Here is a 22,791-nt window from a genome sequence, read left to right as displayed (position 1 = left end):
CCTCGTTCAGTTCAGGAGGCACTTGCTGAACCTAAATGGAGAGAAGCTATGGATCTGGAAATGGAAGCCTTGAGCGCTAATAACACTTTGGAGCTGACCTCACTTCCTCCCGGTAAACATCCAGTTGGATGTCGATGGGTATATAGCGTGAAATACCATGCTGACGGTCAAGTACAACGTTATAAAGCTCGACTTGTAGCTCAAGGTTACACCCAACAAAGTAATGACTACACAGAGACTTTTGCCCCTGTGGCAAAGATGAACACGACAAGAATACTGATTTCATCAACTGCTGCTCACAGTTGGACCCTTTATCAGTTTGATGTTTGAAGAAACCCAGACGGGAAGGATGGGTTTGAGAGAAGAACTGGAAAATTCTCATTCACCTAGTAGGTTCAATAACAGGAGTACATATATGGAGAGTGTGAGAGTGAGAAAGCAAAACAGGGGTAAAAAGGGAAAGGTAACAGAAACAACATATTCAACAGTCCCCCTCAAACTGGTGAGTGGATATCATCCATTCCCAGTTTGATGCACAACTCTTGGAAACGCGGAGCAGACAAGCCTTTGGTAAATATATCAGCTTTCTACTCGGCAGAGGGAACATATGATATGCAAAATTTTCCGGACTCAAGCTTCTCTTTGATGAAGTGACGATCCACTTCAACATGTTTAGTCCGATCATGTTGTACCGGATCATGGGCGATGTTAATAGCCGACTTGTTATCACAAAACAATTGGGTAGATTGATCACACGACAACTTCAACTCGGTGAGGAGATTGGTGATCCACAATGCCTCGCAAATGCCTTGTGCCAAGGCACGAAACTCGGCTTCAGCACTAGAGCGAGAGACAACAGGTTGTTTCTTGCTCCGCCATGTGATGATATTCCCCCCAAGGAAGGTGCAGTAGCCCGTGGTGGAGCGGCGGTCAACATGAGAGCCAGCATAATCCGCATCAGTATAGACATCTAACCGAAGGCCACCTTTGCGCTTGAATTGGAGACCAAGACCAACAGTACCTTTGAGATAACGAAGTACACGGTTGACTGCATGCATATGAGAGGCCTTCGGAGAATGCATAAACTGACTTAAGACGCCAACAGCATAAGTAATGTCAGGACGTGTATGAGTGAGATAAAGCAGCTTCCCGACCAAGCGTTGATACCGTCCTTGATCAACTGCCTCCTCGTGTTCCCACAGAGAGAGCCGATGGTTCACCTCGATGGGAGTAGGAAGAGGTTGAGATTCCGCCTTTCCAAGCTCATGAAGAAGATCAGTAATATACTTCCGTTGGCAAAGGAAAATCCCAGTCGAAGAGTAGGCGATCTCAATGCCAAGAAAGTACCGAAGTACACCAAGATGTTTAATGTCAAACTCACCAGCAAGATAGGTCGCCAATTGAGCGGCAGCCTGCGAATCACTTCCGGTAATAATAATGTCATCCGCGTACACAAGAAGGATGGTGACTCCCCCGGACGTGGAATGACGATAGAAAAGTGTATGATCACCATTGCACTGAGAGTAGCCAAATAAGGTCATAGAGTGCGTAAAACGACCAAACCAGGCCCGAGGAGATTGCTTTAAGCCATAAAGGGCTTTCTTGAGACGACACACCAAGGGAAGAGTCGAAGGGGGAGCCACATAACCAGGAGGCAAGGCCATATAAACTTCCTCATGGAGATCCCCATGAAGAAAGACGTTCTTGACGTCGAACTGTTGAAGTGGCCAGTTGTGATGAGCCGCAAGGGCGAGAAGAAGACGAACCGTGTTCATCTTAGCCACAGGAGCGAAGGTCTCCAGATAGTCAACACAGAATTGTTGAGTATAGCCCTTAGCCACAAGGCGGGCCTTGTACCTCTCAAAAGTGCCATCGGACTGATATTTGACGGTGTAGACCCATCGACAGCCAACAAGGTGCTTGCCAGACGGTAAAGACACCAGATCCCAGGTCTGATTTTTATCCAAGGCAGCTAATTCCTAGTCCATAGCACGTCACCAGTCAGGGGAGGCCAATGCTTGAGCCACAGTCTTCGGAATGGCGATGGAATCGAGACGGGTAAGAAGAGCACAATAGGACGGAGAGAGGCGAGGGGAAGAGAGATAATTGGCTAACGGGTATAAAGGAGTGGAGATGCATTGGCGAGTGGCTTTGCGAAGGGCAATGGGAAGATCATCACCCGAAGGGGGGGGGGGGGCGAATCAGGAGGAGATAATGACGGAGGTGTCGGGGCAGGAACACGCAAGAGGGGACGCGGACGGCGATGGTATGTGGTGCCATCAAATTTAGAGGGAGGAACCAAAGGAGGAGAAGGTGTTGAAGATGCAGGGAGTGGAGATAAGGAGAAAGATGGAAGGGGTACAAGGAAATCCAGGGAGTCACCGCACGGAGAAGAGGGAGGAGAGGAAGACGAAGAAGAAGGATAAAAAGGGGTGGATTCGTCAAAGGTGACATCTTTGCTGACAATGAAGTGATTAGTAGAAGGATGGTAGCACTTATACCCTTTGTGATGAGAGGAGTAGCCCACGAAGACACATTTGAGCGCCTTAGCGTCAAGCTTGTCCCGAATAGGGACGTAGCAGGTGCACCCAAAGATCCGGGGAAGGAGGTTAGTTTTTAAGGAAACCATAGGGTAGGCGTGATGGAGGGCATCAATAGGGGAAACATGAGAGAGGACACGAGAAGGGAGACGGTTAATGAGATGGACAGCAGTGAGAGAGGCCTCGCCCCAGAAAGATTTAGGCATATTCATGTGAAGAAGAAGGGAACGAGTGGTGTTAAATATGTGTCGAAATTTTCGTTCCGCAAGTCCATTTTGTTGAGGAGTGTATGGACAAGAGGTTTCATGAACGATGCCGTGGGAGGTGAAGAAGTTGGAGAGGGTGGAATTAACGTAATCACGGGCATTATCAGAGCGGAAGCGTTGGAAGGAGGTAGCAAATTGAGTTTGGATTAAAGCGTGGAATGAGATAAGAGTTTGGGAAAGGTCGGATTTGTTTTTGAGAAGATATGCCCATGTAACGCGAGTAAAATCATCCACAAAAATCACCAAATAGCGTGCACCCAAACACTCGGAACGGGAGCAGGCCCCATAGTTCACTGTGAATGAGAGAGAAAGGAGACGTCGAACGTGAAGACAAATCTGAGGAAGGATATGTGGTGCGAGTGTGTTTAGCTAACCGACATGGTTCACAAACAAATCCGTCCACAGGACGTCCATGAAATAAACGACGAAACATAAGTTTCAAAGTAGAAAAAGAAGGATGGCCCAAGCGACGGTGAAGAAGCCAAAGGGGATCCGACGCCGCCGTGGAGAGAGCTACGCCGAGAGTAGAGGCGGGTGGAGGACAATTGAGAATGTAGAGGCCACCGTGCCCTTCAGCAAGTGTAGTCGTCTGCCCCGACACCTTATCACGATAAACACAGGAATTAGGAGTAAAAAGGATGGTATGACCAAGATCTCGGACAAAATGGTAAAGGGATAAAAGATTTAGGGTAAGATGAGGAACATGAAGAACATGGTTAAGGGTAAGAGTGGAGGACAATTGGACACTGCCCACACCGGCCACAAGAAGGAGAGTCCCAAATGCAGTACGGACGTGATGAGGACGAAGAGAAGGAGTGTAGGTAAGGAAACACTGAGAGAGAGGAGTCATATGGGCGGTGGCGCCAGAATCAACGATCCATTGTACAGTGGGAGGAGTACCTTGATCAACGAAGGAAGTAGAGTCCATTAACTTGGATTGAAGAAGCTGGCGAAGTTGATCGATTTCATCATGACGAAGCTGGGCGACTTTTGAGAATGTGGCGTCAGCAGTTGGTGGAGCAGTTGGTTGAGGTACCGCGGGAATTGACGTAGGAAGAGTCATAAGCTGCCCGGAGGGAGGGGGAAGATGAGTCACCAAGTGGCTTTGATGGGCATTCTTCCGTTGGAGCTTGTAACATGTCTCCTTGGTATGGCCTTTCTTTTTGGAGAAAATAGAGGAGTTACCAGGAGAAGCATGGCCTGGAGATGCCGATTGCTGGAACGAGGAGTTCATGTTCAGTGACGACACCTTCGGAGAGGACATATGCGGCGGCACCGCTGGGACGGATGTATGTCGAGAGCTCCCGAGTTGTTGAGCAGCCATTGCCGAGGATGGTTCGGAATGGAAGATGCCGAGGCGAGTTTCCTCCATCTGAACCTCAACCAGTGCTTCCTTCAGGGTAGGAGCCTTCTCCCGATTAAGTAACTGGCCAAGCAAAGACTCGTATTCGGGATTCAATCCCATGAGAAATTTGAAGACTCGAAGTTAGAGAACATATCCACGGTCAACCGAATGAGGGTCGGGGGGCATATAGTGGTCCAACTCAGCCCGAAGAGACAACAACTCCAAATGATAGGCCCGAACAGAGCGTGGACCCTGGGTCAGGTTCGTAGAGCGAGTAACAAGGTCATAGATAATGGCCAAGTTGTTCCGCTTCGAGTGGGATTCTTGAGCGGCGTCCCAGATCTCCTTGGCGGAGTTGAAGGATAGGAATTCTGCAGCATAGTTTGGACTGATACTGTCAAGCAACCATCGGTGAACTACACCTTCAACATCGAGCCAGTGCTCATAGTGAGACGCAGTGGGAGACGGCGGATCTTCCACAAGGTGCTTCATGAGTTTCCCTTTCAAGGTAATTTGGATATTGACGCCATTGAAGAAGATTCAACCCAGTGAATCGAAATTCAGACGGCATACGTCGCAGGGAATAATGCCAAGAGGTCAACTCAGATGAGTGAGGAGGTAGCCCTGGTGGCATAGTGGCAGCGGAGGTAGTAGAGTCAGAAGATGCCATAAGGTGACGTCGATGAGATAAGCTGACGTCGATGAGATACTCCGATTTTAGATGGAGGAATCCCGACATCAGGTCAACTTCAAGAGACGGACACAAGGATCACAGATCACAGATCGTGGGATGAGGAGACGAACCTAGCTCAAGGAAATTGTTCACAATTTTTTTTTTCCTTTTTTTTTTTTTTAAGAGACGGAGCTAGGTCGTCTGCCCCAGACTCAAGCTAGGTCGGAGCTAGGTCGAGCAACAGAAACGGAGCTAGGTCGAGCAACAGAGATGGGACGAAGCTAGGTCGAGCAACAGGAAGGAGCTAGGTCGGGGCTAGGTCGAGCAACAGAAACGGAGCTAGGTCGAGCAAGATCGAGAAAGAAGCTAGGTCGGGGCGGAGAGACAAGCTTGGTCGAGAGACGGAGCTTGGTCGGGGCGGAAGCCTTGGTCGGACCGGAGCTAGGTTGAGAGACTAGAGACGGAGCTTGGTCGTGGAGTTACGATCAGCAAGAAGGCGCTCAGCTAGGTCGTAGAGCTACGATCAGCAAGGTCGTAGAGCTTGTGGCTCTGATACCATGAAGAAACCCAAACGGGAAGGATGGGTTTGAGAGAAGAACTGGAAAATTCTCATTCACCTAGTAGGTTCAATAACATGAGTACATATATGGAGAGTGTGAGAGAGAGAAAGCAAAACAGGGGTAAAAAGGGAAAGGTAACAGAAACAACATATTCAACAATGTTAAAAATGTGTTTCTTCATGGTCACCTTCACGAAGAGGTATACATGAAAACTCCGCCAGGATATGAACATCCTCCGGGACAGGTTTGTCGTCTTTGCAAAGCTCTTTATGGACTTAAACAATCCCTCGTGCATGGTTTGAATGTTTTACTCATGCTATGAAACAATTTGGCTCTCCAGTCTAATGGTGATCACACTCTTTTATCATCGTCCGCCACCAAATAATATTGGAAATGATACTGGTGGTATTGAGACATTGAGTCAACATTTACGAAAACAGTTTGATATTAAAAGTCTAGGAAAACTTCAATATTTTCTTGGAATTGAAATAGAACACTCAACTAGTGGTATCACCCTATCTCAACAAAAATACATATATGATCTCCTTAACGACACCGGATATCTCCAATGTCAACCTGTCTCAACTCCAATGGAATTGAATCATAAACTTCGTCCAGATATTAATGGTACTGATACTGATCCTCTTGGGTATCAACGTCTTATTGGAAAACTCATCTACCTATCTCATACACCATCGGACATCTCTTATTCAGTCAACGTTCTTAGCCAATTTATTCACCGCCCTAAAGTTTCTCATCTGCAGGCTGCATATCGGGTTGTTCGCTACTTGAAACAGACCATTGGCCTAGTCTCACATTTTCTCGTGGTAAGCCATTACACCTTGAGATTTTTACTGACTCAGATTTTGCTGGTTCCCAGGTAGATCATAAATCAATTACAGGTTATTGCTCTATTCTATGTGGAAATCTAATCACTTAGTGCAGTAAGAAACAATCAGTTATCTCTCTCTCAAGAACTGAAGCTGAATTTTGCGCTCTCACAAAGGGAACCTGAGAAGCACTATGGATACAAGGAATTCTCAGTGAATTGGGTCTACCTCGAACTAAACCTATCACCATGTTCTGTGACAAAAAATCTGCAATTAGTTTGGCTCATGATCCAGTCCAGCATGATCAAACCAAACAAATAGAGATCAATCAGCATTTCATTAAAGACAAGCTGGAATCGGATCTCATTGAGATCATTTATATCCTACCAAACAGCAACTTGAAAGATCTCTTGACAAAGGGACTCTCTCTTGAACAACATGAAGATCTTGTCTCCAAGCTGGGAATGAAAAACATTCATTCCTGCGCTTGAAGGGAGGTGTCAATGGACAATCACCGAGCACGTGAACCATCACGTGCTGCAGACAGTTTTATGCATCTTGTTGTAATAGCCATTGTGTAGCTATCGGGCCTTGACGTATAAGCCCATCATGTGTGTTGTATATATGTAACCTAAAACCTAATGAAGGGTGACGGTTCTGTTTTCCCTTACGAGATTCCCTTTCCTCTCGCCTATCTTTTTTCTTCCTCTTCTGCTTGACATATATAAATACAGATCAAAGCACAAACGTGAAAGAGACAACATACTTTTTGCATGTGTTCACCATAAAATAGATTGAACCTCTTGTAATGCAAAAAAATGGAAAAAAAGGGAAATAGGGATCGATCAGATTCATCGGCTGTGAAGTCATGACAAAACAAAAACAAATGCAATATACTTAATCTCATTGAAAATTTCTCTCTAAAATAGCATGACGGACATATTAAAACTAAGAAGGATTACTAGATGTTTCAACAGTAATTACCTGCATGTGTTGTAATAAATGACCCTGCTGAGCTGATCGATATCACCTATGTTTTTGCAGCCAGCGACCACCTCTAGAACTTGCCTGTCAGAGTAAAAGAACTTAGGAAGTCTGAAACCAAAGATTCACCAGAAAAATAAAAGAACATGTCCGTCGGAATGCTATGACATGTTTATTTAGGTGTAAAACACACAAAAAAAAATCAGAACTAAGTGATTATTTACCCAAAGATCACAATTTTCAAAAATCAAGATCATAAACTGGATGGCATTAGTGGTAACTTTTATAACTAAGAGGGCAGAGAAACCCAGCGAAGGCCATCATTTATTTTTCGTTTACCAGTCACCAAATTAAATAATTTCCTCACTTTATGAGGGTAAAGATCTTGAGTTCTGCACCAAATGTTTGTTCCATGGGACTATAACATGCATATTAATCACTGAAAAGGAAGATGATACAACTTCCCCTAACTTCTCGCAGTTATGGATTGCCTCTGGAAAGCAAGCTCCTTATTGCTGGCCTTCCTCTCCCAAAAGATATCTCCCGGCCAGAACTCCCCAATTCAGTCGACTACTCCTCTACCAAGAAGAGAGAATATCACCGATGTCTTCCTCTTTATGTATACTCTTTATTCAAATGTCACCCTTCCACCAAAAGACTTGGCGGTTATTCCCCCTGCCAGCACATGTTACTGTATGTGCAGGCTAATCCCTTCTTGATTAGTCCTTTCTCTTGTCTTATGTCCTCTATCTTAACTCTTTTGTATATTTTCAATAACAGTATCATAACAAAAGTGATGTCAGTAGGGGGTTAGTGTACTTTCACTCTATTAGGATTCCCTTATACATAAAATAAAAGGATACAAGTTTTGGTATCCATCTCTGGTACTCAACATGGAATTTATTTTATGTTCCTGTAAAAAATGTCGTCGTCATCCAACTATCAATGGAATGATAGATGAAAATGGCCATCAAAATGGCAATTAATTCACGTTCATTGACCAAATTTAATTGCAAAAAAAGGAAACTGGTATTTCTTTGCGTTCATAGATAATTTTGCATCAATTTTGAGAACACCTTCCACAAGTGATCCTAGTGTTCTTTTTGGTTTCCTTTTGTGGTGAAGTATGTCAGCAAGGAAAAACAATAAGAATACAGTTCCTATTGAGGGCATGAAGCTGAAGTGAACGTCTATGATCTTATACTTGTGAAAAGTTTGGCCATCCTCTAGGTACTTGCCAAAAGCTTCAGTCAATGCAAGCAAAATCTATGTCAAACTGGGGACATACCCAGTTTGTACCAGAAAAGCCAAAACGGGGCTGAGTCATCTGACACAAACCTCCTAAGAACTTACTTGAGGAATCACATGAAACAAGCTAGGCAAAAGGCACAAGCAAGCGCACGTGATAAGAAGACTTCAGGCAGAAAATTGAACCTGTATATACAAGGGATCCCTCCACCAAGTGGGCAAAATTTGACATTTCTTGAGGCGGTCACTGTGTTGACTAGGCCGCAGCGAGAGAGATTCTCCCATCCAGAGGAAGCATTGCACGATGTGGCATTGCTTTCAATCTGTATCTTAATTGCTCTTCTCTTCTGGCATATTCTCATTTTGATTCGATCGTTCGGGAAAACATTGTAGCAGATTTCACAAAGTATTGGAATTCATATTCTTGATACCACCAGGAGCCTTATCATCATCGCGTGTGGGCAGCACGTGATGACTCCCCAACCCCCCAGACAGAGCCCATGATGGGGCCATTATGGAAAATCTTAAAAGGTACACAACCTAAGGAGGCAGGGCAGCTACTCAACTCAGAAGTTCAAGCTTAGCCCAGACCAAGGGAAAGGCAATGATAACCTACTTGTGTACTGCATTTTTTTGAGAATCAGAATCGATGGAACTTATGCAGATAGGAGGATGGACGGGCAATACACAGATTTCAAGGGTATACTGTACAAGATAGGTGCCTACAAGATATTTGGTCATCCCATTTCAAATTCAGAGACCCTGCAATAAGAGAAATCCTTTAAAAATAATTTATCTTATGTTGACCTCCTCTCTGATCTGAATTAATTTTCCAATTCTCTTATCAGTCAACTGGCCATCCAAGGTGCTATCTTCAGATAGCTTTGATAAATAATGCCCAACAAGAACCAGGTCACTACTGAAGAGTGAAATATACGAGTTCTTTCACATAAAGGAAGCATCCACCAATCGAACAAACTGGATAAATGATTACCCTCTGCTAACAGCACCAATACTTAATAGTGAGGGAGACTACATGCTAAGATCGAGCTTCACAAAACTATACTTGTAATACCAAATTGTGAGAGTGAAATGACATGATATGAGATCAGGTCGTCTCACACCCAAAACAATGCTGTACCAAACGATTTTTCATCGATATAGTTTAAATTTAAAAAAAACAGAGGCAGGGCGGGTAAGAAAGGCATCTTTGGGTTGCTGAAGGATCTTGAAGTGGGAAACCTCTGGCAAGCAAGGGCTGAATTTTGCTAGGATCTGAGGGGTGTTTGAGCTATCAGGAGCCATCAAAAGCAAAGATGGAGGGTTGACAAAAAGGCAGTAAGTCGATGGCAAAGGTGGAATTGAGGACTACCCTGTAAGTGAGGCTTATTTATATAGTTTTATTCCAATTTTGATAAGACACGTATCAGGACTCCAGCCTTTATACTGCTCAGGTCCTCTGGGGCGAAATGGCCTCTCCAATATATATGAGGCGAAATGGCGAGATGTAAATCCTACACATTAGCTCGAAAGAAATCTCAACAAACACATATCGCATGAAAATAGTATCGCAGACCCACTTCCATAACTGCTGCCACCCATCATTGCCACAGCTGCAGAGCCTTCCACCACAGCAGCAACTGCCGCTGTAGTAGAGGCCATTAACACTGTCGCAAAAAAACAACTAACCAAGACCACATCGCCACTGAAAACTGCCATGAACCAGAATCACCTGCAGCTTCCCACAACAAACAGCAGTTGTCCTGTCATCGCTGCCCAGCCAAGGATTCATAATGTAGCCCAATAACCTGAAGCAGATGACCCTTTTTATGCTTATTCATAAAAACAAGAAGTGGAACAATTACCTCCAATAATTTAACATTACTTTTTTAATTCCATAAGGGATAGGAGATTGATCTTAGAAGAGCAAGAGAGAAAGAGAGAGTTAAATCATATCTCAAAGTCAAATGGGTGTCCAATGGTAATGGATAAAATAACGAATGGGGGACATCAGAGTGTGACAGAAAAGCGATACAAAGGATATATTTCTTATCTTTTCATCAAGCCTTGGTCCCAGGTGAACTGATTGCTCGCATATCAAATGGCTTCAGTCTCCTCAACCACGTCATTCACCAGCAGTAGGCTTATCAGATTCATAATCAAGAACACAAAAACATTGCCAAGAATCTTGGTCTCCTGTTAGAGGTAATGGCTTTTGTGTAAATAGTGGTTAGGTTTCATGAACCTATTAAAAAGGTCAGGAAACTAGGCAATAAATGAGTTTACGTTTACAATTCTGTCTGACTCACATGGCAACAGGGTTCCCCCTGCCGCTCTGCTCCTGTATCTCCATGGTTCTTTCTTTCTCTCCTCCGACTAGTAATTCAGAACCAACCAAGAATTGGTCACATATGACTGTCAGCCTGTGACACTCTGCTTCTATTTATCTAGTTTTATTTTTAAGTTTTTAACTCTAGTCCATAATATAAACGATGTATTTACTTATCGTATTAGCAGGCCCACTGAGGCTGAGTACCACTGTATAAGTAGAATGAATTCCTCTTATAAGAAAAAGAGTCTTTCCTTGCATACCCTAATCTCTGCGATAGGTGCATGACTGGTACACCTGTTGACCCTGCAATGCATTTTGGTATCAGAGCCTGGCCCAGTTGTTAGTAGTCTCAGACCTAGCTTCACTACTTTGAGCTTCTTCTGTTGGTGGCTGCTCTGACCACCTCCAGATGCTTCAACCTTCTCCATTCGGGAACCTGCTGCTCCTATCTTTAGTAGCTCTTCTGATGACGTCAAAAGGCTGTTACAAAGACCATAATATTAGGTCGTTAAGTCATGTGAACTGGTCATTAACATTATTGATACTATACTGCTGAGCTATTTGGTAGGGTGACCACCCATCTCCTTCACCTTTCTTCAGAGAAACTTGGTCGGACAAATATTATCAGTCTATTCCATAGGCCCGAGTTTAACTGATTAGACAGTTTTCTCCTAGGCGATGGGATTATAATGCATTTTTTTTTTGAATGCTAAAGGCGGTCACCCGAAAAGGTCGGTAACCACCCAGCGAATACATGACTAAAGCCCTAAGGCTCATTTACATGGGTATTCATCATCGTCCCCCTCCAATCCCGGCTCTGGGGAACCATGTCGCCATAAGTCCCTCCACCTCGTGGATTAGCCCGTCCGTGGAGGCTGTTCCACCTCGAAAAACCACTTCGTTCCTGTGGCACCAAATTCCCCAGAGCACTGTCAACGCTCTGCCCCCCTCTTCATTTTGTCTAGTTCCAAGTCTCCACATGGAGTCTCAGAAGGCCTCTTCTGATGTCGTGGTCACCACCGCCTGAGTTCGTGTGGCCCACAACGTTCGAGCAAAAGGGCTAAATAGATGGTTACAGTCCTCATCTCCTCCTGTGCACAGTACACATTCCGTTGGTGTGTCAGGGTACATTTTCCTCCGGAAAACTCGGGTCGCCAGTCTATATCAGAGTAGGAAGCACCCGAAGATCTTCACTTTCAAAGGGATCTTTAGGCGCCATATCTTCCGGCATGCCCAGACAGTCTCTAAATTTTCTGTGTTTCCCTGGTGAATCTTCTCGTAGGCTTTCCTCACTTTAAAAGGGGCATTGGTCCAGTCCCACCCATCTTTTTTGTCGTAACTGGGGCAAAGCTGGTTCAAAGCTTGTTGCATTTCCAAGAGGTCTGCCGCTCCTCTGTCTGATAGGGTGCCCACGAACCTCGGGTTCCATGTGCCATCCCAACACTCCCTCACTGTGATCTCGGGGCGTTGCGCTAGCGCAAATAGCCGTGGAAGTGCTATTTTCAGGGGGCCACATGACGACCAGTGGTCTGTCCAGAAGCGAAATACCGAGCCGTCGCCTAGTCGGGCTGAGTAGAAATCTCGAACTCTGGGGTATTGGTCTGAGACCTTGCCAAAAAGGTGACGCCCCCCTAACCGGAGCCGTTTTCTCAGGCCAGTATAAGCCCTCGCCGTAGTTGTCTCTCAAGATTTGGATGACTTGGTCCTCGCTAGGTTGCATGATCCTTGTTACCCATTTCCCTAATAGGGCCGTATTCATGCTTTGGATGTGCAGCACACCCAAGCCTCCTAGCTTGAGCCATTTGCAAATGGTATCCCATGCGACCAGTGCTTGTCCTCGGCTCTGGTCATTACCGGGTCCCTTCCAGAAAAAGCGTCTCATCAAGCCCTCCAGTCTCTGGCTGATACCGGCTGGCAGCTTGTACACGGAAAGATGAAAGATAGGAATAGCTGACAGTACTGATCTCAAGAGCACCAGCCGGCCACCTCTGGGTAGCACTTTAGCTTGCCATCCTTCCAGCCGCCGCTCGACTTTCTCTATCACTGGTTGCCAGTCCGCCTTAATCATCCGCCCTCGGGTCAGTGGTAGTCCCAAATATCTCATAGGAAGGCTGCCAATCGGTGTACCCAATGTCTCGGCACATGGTGTCACCTCCTCTTGGGGAAGATTCAAACACACAAATGCTGATTTGGCTCGATTTATACGTAAGCCCGAAAAGCCTGCAAACAGGTCGAGAAGCGTGGACAGATTTTTTGCCTCTTCCACCGAACCTTCGAAAAAGAAGATGGTATCGTCCGCGTATTGCAGTAACGGAATTCCCTCGGGGTGGCTCTGCATTTGGAAGCCCCTCAAGAGACTGTGTGAGCAGGCGAGTTAAGTGCATGTGGCTAATGCATCTACCGCTAGTACGAACAGAAGGGGTGCGAGCGGGCATCCTTGCCTCACTCCCCGTTGCGGTTGTATATATCCACCCTCCGTCCTCCCGTTCACTAACACTGAGAAGGAGTGTGTTGTGATGCATCTTTTCATCCACGTGATCCATACATTAGGAAAACCCCTCATTTTCATGTTTGCCCAAAGGAAGTCCCAGTCCAGTGTGTCATATGCCTTGGGGAAATCCACCTTCCACATGAAGTCTTTAGTTTTTTTTTCTTTTCCAAGCCGCTAAAATCTCGCCTGCTGCAACGCAACTGTCGACTAGTTGCTGCCCTGGGATAAACGCTGATTGGGAGGGTCCTACAAGTTCCCCGATCACCCCCCTGAATTTGTTGCCCAAGACCTTTGCGATGATTAGGTAGATGGAGTTGGACAGAGAAATAGGGCAAAAATCTTCGATTCTTTCTGCGCCTTGCTGCTTGGGTATAAGGATCAGATAGGCCCTGTTCAGCCTCTCCATGCTGCCTGTCCCTTGACAGAATTCTTCGAGCGTGGCCATTACGTCTGAACCTACCAGCTCCCAGAATTCTCTATAGAAGAAAACTGGCATGCCATCCGGACCTGGCGCTCCTTCACCATTGAGACCTTTTATTGCCTCCTTGACCTCTTCCTCCGAGAAGGCACGGATTAGTTCCAATTTGCGCGAAGGGTCTAGTCGTCGAGCCCCCCAACCACACCACATCCACGCATTGCGTCTGCCCTTCTTATAGAGGGCTCGGAAATGGTCTGCAACTGCCTTTCCCACCGGTTGCGCTCCAACATGTTCCTGGCCTCCCATTGACACTCTCCATGTACTATTTGTCTGACGTCTCCCATTTGCGGTTGGATGAAAAAATCTCGTATTTGCATCTCCGACCTTTAGCCACAACTGCCTGGATCTTTGTCTCCAGTCCAGCTCAAGCTTCTTGTCTTCCACAGCTACCACCCCCCTCCACTTTCTTCTCTCAAGTACTTCCTCTTCTTCCAGGGATCGCGTGTCCTCTAGGTCGTCCAGACATTTGATTCTGCTCTGGGCATCGTTTCTGGTCATCTTTCACTACCCGTGCACTCGTTTCCGAAATTCTACCAAGTGACATCTAAGAGCCTGCAACTTGGCAGCTAATGTCTCCGCCTCAGATCGCAGTCGGGGTTGTGATAACCACTTGTCTTTCGCCTCTTCTTTGAAGCCCACCTTGTGAAGCCACGATTTGTCCACCTTGAAATAAGTGGGTCTCCTGGTCGTCTCGTTGCCGACCCATGCTATCGGTATATGGTCGGACATGGGGCGGGGAAGAAATCGCACTTCCGCTAGAGGGAAGCGTTCTACGAGCTCTATTGAGCGTAGAAATCGGTCTAGACAAGACATTCTGTTGCGTTCTGATGAGCTGCTCCATGTCTACGTGCAGTCGGTGGGCCCCATTTCTTGTAATGATGTCTCTGCTATGAAAGCCCAGAAGTCTTCTGAGTCAGCATCCTGCCCTCCAGCTTCATTTGGTCTGTCCCTTGTCTCGAGTGTCACGTTGAAATCACCCCCCCGAAGCATGGGGCACCCGCTGAAAGTGATTGCTAGTTCAGTCAGCTCTCTCCATAAGCCTCTTCTTCTCTGGATATTGATTGGACCGTATATCGAGGCCACGACCAATTCAAAGTTGTCGGTCAAACGCTTCGATTTGGTTGCTGCCGCAAACTGTCCAGTCCATGTTGCCACTTTTTTGAACATGGCCTCATTCCATGCTATTAGTAATCCGCCGGATCGTCCAACCGCAATGACCGCTAGGAACCCCTCCAGGAAACCTTTGCCCACTTCATTCCACTCCTTAGCCTCGCAACGTTCAAGCATGGTTTCTTCTAAGCATACAACTGTGGCCCCCCATTCTCTCAAGTAACCTCCCACTACTTGATGTCACCCTTCGTCCCGGAGGCCTCGAACATTCCATGATATGCACTTCCTATTAAACTTTTATTTCCACCCCCTCCGTCGCCTGGGGTCAGATTCAACCCCACCGTTGATGCGATCACTTGGGCATGACTGGTCATAAGCAGCTCCTCTTCGGCAACTTTTTCTTTCTCTGCGGGCTCCGTGTCCCCGCAACTGGGTGACCCCATAGTCTCTTTGTCTTTCCCCTGTGCCGCGTTGTCTCCTTTCCCTCCTCTTTCATTTTTAGTGTTGCTCCTGGTCTTAAACTAAGCCGCCAGTAGCACCCACCCGCTTTTACATGCTTTGGCCCATGCGACGATTCGCTTATCCTGGTGAATGCCAAGCTTCTTGCGCTTGTAGACAAGGCTATCCGGGCCTTTCTCTCCCTTTTTTCTTGGCCTCAGGTCCCTGTCGGTAGTGCTGCTGCAGCCTGCTCTCTGGCGTCCCACTCCCGCCATGGCCTCGTCCGGAGGGGGTGACCCTTCCACTGCCTCTTCTGCGTGGGTTGTCGTGTCCGCGCACTCGGGCTTGTCAGCCGTCCTTGCCTTGATCTGTGATGTCTCCACCTCACCCTGGGACTCAAGCCTCCAGTGCCCCTGAGTGGCGATGTGGGCACGAGTTTTGTCTTCGTCAATCCATCGGATTGATAATGCATATGGATTGTCTTTTTTTCTGATATGGCTAAAGAGGTTTCTGCAAAGCCTATCTCTCAGCATATCGGTGAAGTTGCTAGTCATGTTATTTTTTTCCCCAATGTCTGAATCTCTCATATTCACGAGATTCAATTCCCTAAATTGGATTCCACACATTGAGCTCATGCTGAAGGTTCTTGGTCTCAAAAGTCCTACCTTCGATGTGAAGTTGTCGACTGATCACATATACGTCACTCCGGAGAATAATGATGCCCTCATTCAAGCTTGAGTCCAGGGGAGTATCATTGGTAAACTGTCCTTGAAGTACCTAAACTCCAAAACAGCAAAGTAGATATGGGACTACGTCCATAAAATGTGCCGAGAAAAATCAAGAATGGAAGAGTATGTATGAACAAGAGACTCCGGCCATCATCCCATATTAAGGGGAGAAGACTGTAACAGAGTATACTGCTAAACTTGTCTATTTGGAGGGGGATTAACCACTACCTACCTCTCGGTTGTCAAGATTAATAGATTTGGAAATATACCATGAAGTGTTGGTTCTTCCGATTCCTTATGGGACTCACCTCAAACTAAGAAGATCAGAGGAGTTAAATCAAATTGGAAGAGGAGAAATAACTGTCCTTGAAAACTGAGATACCAAACAAGCCCACTGATTCTGGCCTTGTCACCAAAGCTCATTCTGGTCAGTCAACCAAATTTAAATCTCAAAATCCCAGTCAAATGGAGGGGGACCAGACAACACAGAAAGGAAAATCAAAATTTTAATTCTGTAATTATTACAAGAAGTTAATCACACTAAGGAGACTTGTTGGCTCATATTAAATAAGAAAACATCCGGCGAATGCAGCTAAATGTAATCAGGGAGACCAAGAGTCAAGGGGAACTGTGGGTGACTCCGTATCGATTATTTGTCTCTCCGAAGTCCACTACAATGCCATGAAAGAGGAAATCGAGAAGTTGAAAGCGATGGTTGTATTCTCAAGTCTCCCTTTTTCTTTGGTCTTAATATTTTGTTTATTAAGATCGACAGGGAGGGAACTAATCACATGACTGTTTTTGTAGCTTAGTTCACAATTACACTCCATACAAAGGGCTGAGAAAGGTGTTCACAGCAGGTGGACAAGCTCTTCCACTTACTGGGATTGGTACACCAAAAATTGAAAATCTGCAGTTACTTAAAGATGTTCTTCATGTGCCTCATCTTAAAGCCCAATTTATCTCTCAGGAATTAGATAAAGACATTAAACTCTGTTCAATAATACTGGGGTGTGTGGTTTTTTTCTATTTGACAAGGTCAAGAACCAGAGAACTGGCAAAACTAAAGCCAGGATTGGATTCATATAAGTCGATGATTCTGTGGATGCTGGCCAGGCTGTCGGAAAACTGCACTGTCTGAGGGTGTTCGAGAGAAGGTGGAGCTGAAAAAGAATGCATGGCAATTTGGGCCATCCGCCTTTTGACATTTTGGGGAGAAAGTTCTTTGTTTCTGTTAAAGGCAAAGACCTGTCAGTACTTGTGATCCCCTGAGTCATGTTGCTTCCTCTAATCTCCATGGACTAGCGGGCTAATTAAGCCCAGTACCCCTGTATAAGTGTAATGTATTCCTCTAATGAGAAAAAGAGTCTTTCGTTGCATACCCTGAACTCCCTGACAGGTTGCGAGACTGGCAGCAACCGTCAACACCCCAAGGCGTCAATAACCAATGCCAATATCAGTCTTCGAAGCAGAAGAAGCTGGTTATCACAGTATGAAGATGATTTCTCAATAACATTTTTTATAACCCAAAAAAATATATAATACTAGCATTTTCAAAGGGTAAGGTTGGCATTTGGGTCATTAGCAAGAGGCACAACATCATCAAGTTAAGAAAAAGTCTCAAAAAATACAAAATAAACTAACAAGGAGATAAGCGTCAATCTTAAAAATCAATACTAGAGCTGAAGTGCAAGAATGAATTGGAAATAATACCTGACAAAGCAAGGTTCATTACGACCTTTAACTGTTGTGTCTTCATTATACTTCTCTTTCTTTGTAGAAGGCCACTTAGACTTGACGAAATGAATTCCGGCATGTGTGTTCTTTATTTCACAGTAAGGAGAATCCGTCTCTATCATCATCCTCTCGACAGGAATGCCCCTAACAACATCTAGATTCTGGATTGTCTTCAGAGAGCAACCATTAACACCTGCCGAGGCATCAATAGGACATCATCAATTTTATTTCTTAGAAATTACGTAAAAAAATATTATTTCGAATACAGAAAAATGATCCATAATGCTGCAGTTGATACTATGTCGACATTCAAAGATAGTATCGTTTTATTTGTTTCACTCCCCCCAGTTATTACTTCAATTGCTTGGTTGTTTTTTTGACATAGTTGGACTTATGTTCTAATGAGGGTTCTAATGAGGTCTGATAAAATCACAATGGGTCTTCCTTATAGGATATATTCTTGTAGAATCACCCTCACATTCAAAATAGTATTCAACATAGATTGAAGCTTTTCTCAGAAGCTTCCTCTTGCAAGCCCTAAGCAATGAAGAAATGATTTGCATGAACTTCAGATTGACCACAGGGGAAGGAAGATGATTGAATCACTTCTACCCCCTCCTAAATTTATTCCAGGAAAACAAAACAAAATTAAAAGTAACTTTTGATAAAAAAACGTACCAATAAAAAGGCCATCAAAAGTAAGAAGTCTATCCCGATCTTCTTCCGTCCCCGTAAATGAATGTGCAACCCCCATGCTAAACCTGTAGAATATCAAAAGATCACATCAAAAAAACTCTCAAACTACATCAAGCATTCATTTTGTTAAAGACTATGACGTCAAAAGAAAACTATCTCTGAGTACAAAACAGCTGACCTGTAACCCATAATACACAAGAGATTCTTCATTAATTTATCAGATTGTGAAAATTTTGGTTAAGAGTAGAAAGTTGTGACCGTTTTAAATAGTGTCATGATTAACAGTGATAGCAATGCCTCTGCTATGAAACGATGAGGTTTAGAAACCTCGCGGAGTGGACGTCATCAAGGGAATGAAGAACTGAGGGGGTGGATATCATCAGCAGACTACGGCAATGCGGAGTGAGTCCTTGATGCGGAATAGGTTTCTAAAATCGAGCCTAAAGATCCACCCTCCAACAAGGATTGCTACATTTTTAAAGGACATACGGGAAGGATAAGAAAGATGAAAATGCCCTCAGTGGGCTTAAGATAAGAGAGAGATCGTATCAGCCTCCGAAATTGGCATTCTTCTTGGAATATAAAATGATGATCAAATTAAAATAAGAATCATTTGCGAACATGACAAGATAAACGAAAACATATTCGTAACCAAGGCCTTCTAAATAATAAGTGTTTTAAATGACACAATAATACTCTCACTACGATAAAAACCTAAGAATTTAAATAAACCAAGCAAACAAACCTCTAATCAGCTCATGTCCACAACTTTATGATTTTATATTCTTTTCTAGAGAATGACAATACGCAATCAAAGTATGAATACGACATTCAGACTCCTCCTGATCAACTGTAATCTTTTGTTGGAAAGGGGAAAATACGATAAGTGGGAGAATGTAGCATCAAACATTAAAACATTTTTTGGGAAAAAAATTAAACATTAATCCATGCTTGTCCATTAATGAAAATAACGTAAAAATGGGTAGCATAATCAAAGATGTAGTAATTTAGAACTATTTATCCTTCTCTGACCTAAATTTTGGATGGATTTCATTACAGCTGACTATTTCCAGAAGACACGTACATACACCTTTCTTTAGATTCTTACCCTTTATATACTATACTAAGATATTACCTTGAAGCCAAGTTTATAAAAAACGGTTCCCAATGATATTGATATGAGCTGCATCTCAATTTGTCATTTATTCGGAATCCAATCACTCACAACGTGACACCATCACTTGATGCATCCCGTTTGTCAACCTACTGCCTTTCAGCCAACATCTCGCTATCTTTTACAATCTTCTCCCACTAGTAAGCCCATTAGGGGCACTTTTGTCTTTCCCTTCTGCCTTGCATTTCCGTCCACATATGTAGCCTTCCTCGCTGGAGGGCAGGATTTTTATAACAAATAGCGTTTCCCCTTTGGTTGCTATTATCTCCTCCCCCCACCGGACGACGTCCACTCCATCAGGTCTCATTCCCTATGGCGACGCCCACTCCGTTGCACCTCCACCACCCTCGTCCCTCGGCATCATTCCTACTGCCAGGGCCAGACCCCTGTTTTAATCACGTCACGATACCCAGCAGGGATCGTATCACTCTCCCGGAAGTCTGAGAATGCCGATGGCACAAGCACCTCCTGAGTTTCTGACAGAATACAGTCTTCACTCATCAGAGGCCTCACTCCCAATTCTTGATCCGCCAGGAGAGTGACTGACTTTCCCACCCATGGTATTCCTATATTGTTTTTCAAATGTTTTATTCTTAATGGGCCAGCCACTGGCCTATTACTGCTGCCCCACATGATGATTCTCTTTCTTTTGTTCAATCATTCGAGCTGGGACCATCGGAGGTGGTGCCTTTGCAAGCCCAATAACAAGCCTCCAGACGAGAGGAAACAAAAACTACAAAATTATAACTGGATCTCACATGACAAAGAAAACTTGATGAGAGATCTTATTACTGGGCAAACGATAATGGGCTGGTTATGAAAGACCTTATTACTGGATCTCACAGAACAAAGAAAACCCAGGGCATGGCACAACAGTAAAAATTAAAAGTCACTCCAGCTAACACGGCCCATCCACCTTTTGACTCATGTTTTGACCCACGTTGACTTAACCAGCTTCCTTCCCTAACCTGTACTGTACCCTGTGTTTCTGTCTTCCCTGATATCCGATGTATATTACCATGTCAAATATGTCAGAAGATAACCTTCACATGTTGAAGTCATTGACTGGGCAGCCACGTTTGCACAACCTTAGTGCTAAGTGGCATCGATTGGTGGTGTTCTAGAAACAGGACAATGAAAAGGAGGCAAAGTTGTAAACTAGAAAGCTCGAAAAAGATAATCAAAACATGGAAAAAATAAGATTTTGGGAGCTAATAAATCAAAAAACATGGTTAGGAATAAATGGCAAGAGGATTAAAAATAGTTAATTTCTTTTTCTAGGAACAGTGACAGGAAACAATTTTGAATAAAAATTATTTGCTTTCAGCAGTTGAAAATGGTAGGAAAATTACTTGCTCTTGTTGCGAGCTAAGATATCACAAAAATCTCCAGCAGCAGCTCGCATGTGCAAGAACATGGGTAACCCGAATGTTTGAGCTAACTCAAATTGCTTCTCAAAGTACCTGGATGAAGAGATAAATCTCATTGAAACGTGGCTTAGAGATAAGCATTGCCCTCTAGATCTGAACTAAATGTTATGCCTACTTTTTTTGTACTTCAGCAGGACAAAATTGAAGCCTATCATAGTCCAGTCCACATTCACCAATAGCCACTACCTGAAAAAATCAGTTGAAAAATACATTAACATTTGAATTGAATGATAATAGACCAACGACAAAGAAAGCTTTAAACCCTACGCCCAAGGGAACAGATCTATCACAAATCATCCTACATCTGGGGATTGTTACTGGGACGATGAAACAAAATACTGATGTGAGCATTAGTGATTAAACTGGACAGGACTGCAAACGAGAATGAGGTAGAATCATGTTATGATCCTGGATCGTAAACCAAGATTGAATCACATATCCGAATTAGATCCTCTTTCAAGAGCACATACAAATGAACTGAATCTAGAAGAAGAGAAAGTTGAATGTAGAGAAGAAAAAAATAGGAAGATGAAGCTCAATGGATTGAGTCTGATTGAATCTATCCCTGGACCAGGATCAAGCCATAGCTCCAAGACCTTGAAAAATAATTTACAACATAGAACAGTCAATCCGCGGTCTTATTTATAGTGTCCAAATACCGCCTAATCCATTCTAATCAAGTGTGTGTCATTATAAGTCTGTAGAGGGATTTTATCAAATCCCTGATAAAGGCTCAATGAGAAACATAGAATACAGGTAAACGAGGAAGAGATGAAGGGAATCTGAAGCCCAAATCAGCAACCCCCAAAAAAAGCATCTAGCTCGAATTGGCACCTATGAGCCCCAGGGAGGACATCCCTTTCACTGTATATATCCCTCAAAAAAATGCGGTCGCAGAGCAGAGAATAGCCCGAGTAATGGGCATGAAAACGTCTTTTTCTCATAGGCCATTAAATAATGAAACGTTTCTGGGGAGAAACTGTTCGAGAGCAGAGCATCTAATTGACAGGATGCCATCCAAGTCACTGAGGTACAAAAGTCCACTGAATTTGATAATGGAGTCTTTTCCTTCATATGCAGTGGAAATTTGACCTGAGTCCAAGGACATCTGGATGCACAAAATGTGTACACATTCGTATCCAGGACCAAATAGTTCAGTCAAGGGCTTTCAAATGTATTGTTCATGGTCCCTCTCAAACCGAGAGGGGGTACAGAGTGATACGGGGCTACCTCAAACATACATGGAGGAGAGAAAGAAGCAGAAAAGAGTCTTCACCACGCCTAGCTCCACAGGCCACATGTGAAGAGATTCCTGGGCAACAATCTACCTATAAATAAAAGGGGACCCTGTAACAGAAAGGCACGGGTCTTTTTTTGGAGCTAACATCAGAGTTCTGGCCTGTTGCCGGGAGATCCTCACGCCTCCAGAAAGGGGCAAGGCCGATCTGGCTTGTCCTAGTTACTACCTCTGTTTCTTCTCTCTTCCTGTGATTCCTCATACAAAACTCTAAATGATCTATATATCTGACTCTTGAATCTTCTGGCATTTCTTTGAATATTACTATTCTTGGCATTTCTTGAATTCAAGAGCACGATCAACGTCGTTTCAGAGTCTCTCGGCATTGATGTGATCTCTCCCACGGGAATTGTATCATATGCTACCATCCGGAGTCATGGAAATTTTTTATACCTGTTGATGTTACCTTCCATGAGAATGAAAAATTCTTTCAG

General features: G+C 44.3%; 1 protein-coding gene across 1 annotated transcript in view; it reads right to left on the bottom strand.

Moving 5' to 3' along the window:
- Nucleotides 1–3,182: 3,182 nt before the first annotated feature.
- Nucleotides 3,183–22,791, bottom strand: part of LOC144706428 (TatD related DNase) — a 30,141-nt gene continuing 10,532 nt past the window's right edge. Inside the window, exons 6-11 of the mRNA XM_078579367.1 lie at nucleotides 21,176–21,246; nucleotides 20,983–21,093; nucleotides 18,439–18,521; nucleotides 17,737–17,953; nucleotides 7,199–7,282; nucleotides 3,183–3,407 (exon numbers count right to left, since the gene is read on the bottom strand). Of these exons, the coding sequence (XP_078435493.1) occupies nucleotides 3,320–3,407; nucleotides 7,199–7,282; nucleotides 17,737–17,953; nucleotides 18,439–18,521; nucleotides 20,983–21,093; nucleotides 21,176–21,246 (654 nt within the window). The 3' untranslated portion in view covers nucleotides 3,183–3,319. The remainder of the gene's footprint in view (nucleotides 3,408–7,198; nucleotides 7,283–17,736; nucleotides 17,954–18,438; nucleotides 18,522–20,982; nucleotides 21,094–21,175; nucleotides 21,247–22,791) is intronic.

The sequence above is a fragment of the Wolffia australiana genome, chromosome 8 (genome assembly GCF_029677425.1).
Source record: "Wolffia australiana isolate 7733 chromosome 8, ASM2967742v1".
NCBI lineage: Eukaryota > Viridiplantae > Streptophyta > Magnoliopsida > Alismatales > Araceae > Wolffia > Wolffia australiana.
This window is presented reverse-complemented; position numbering and strand designations above follow the sequence as displayed.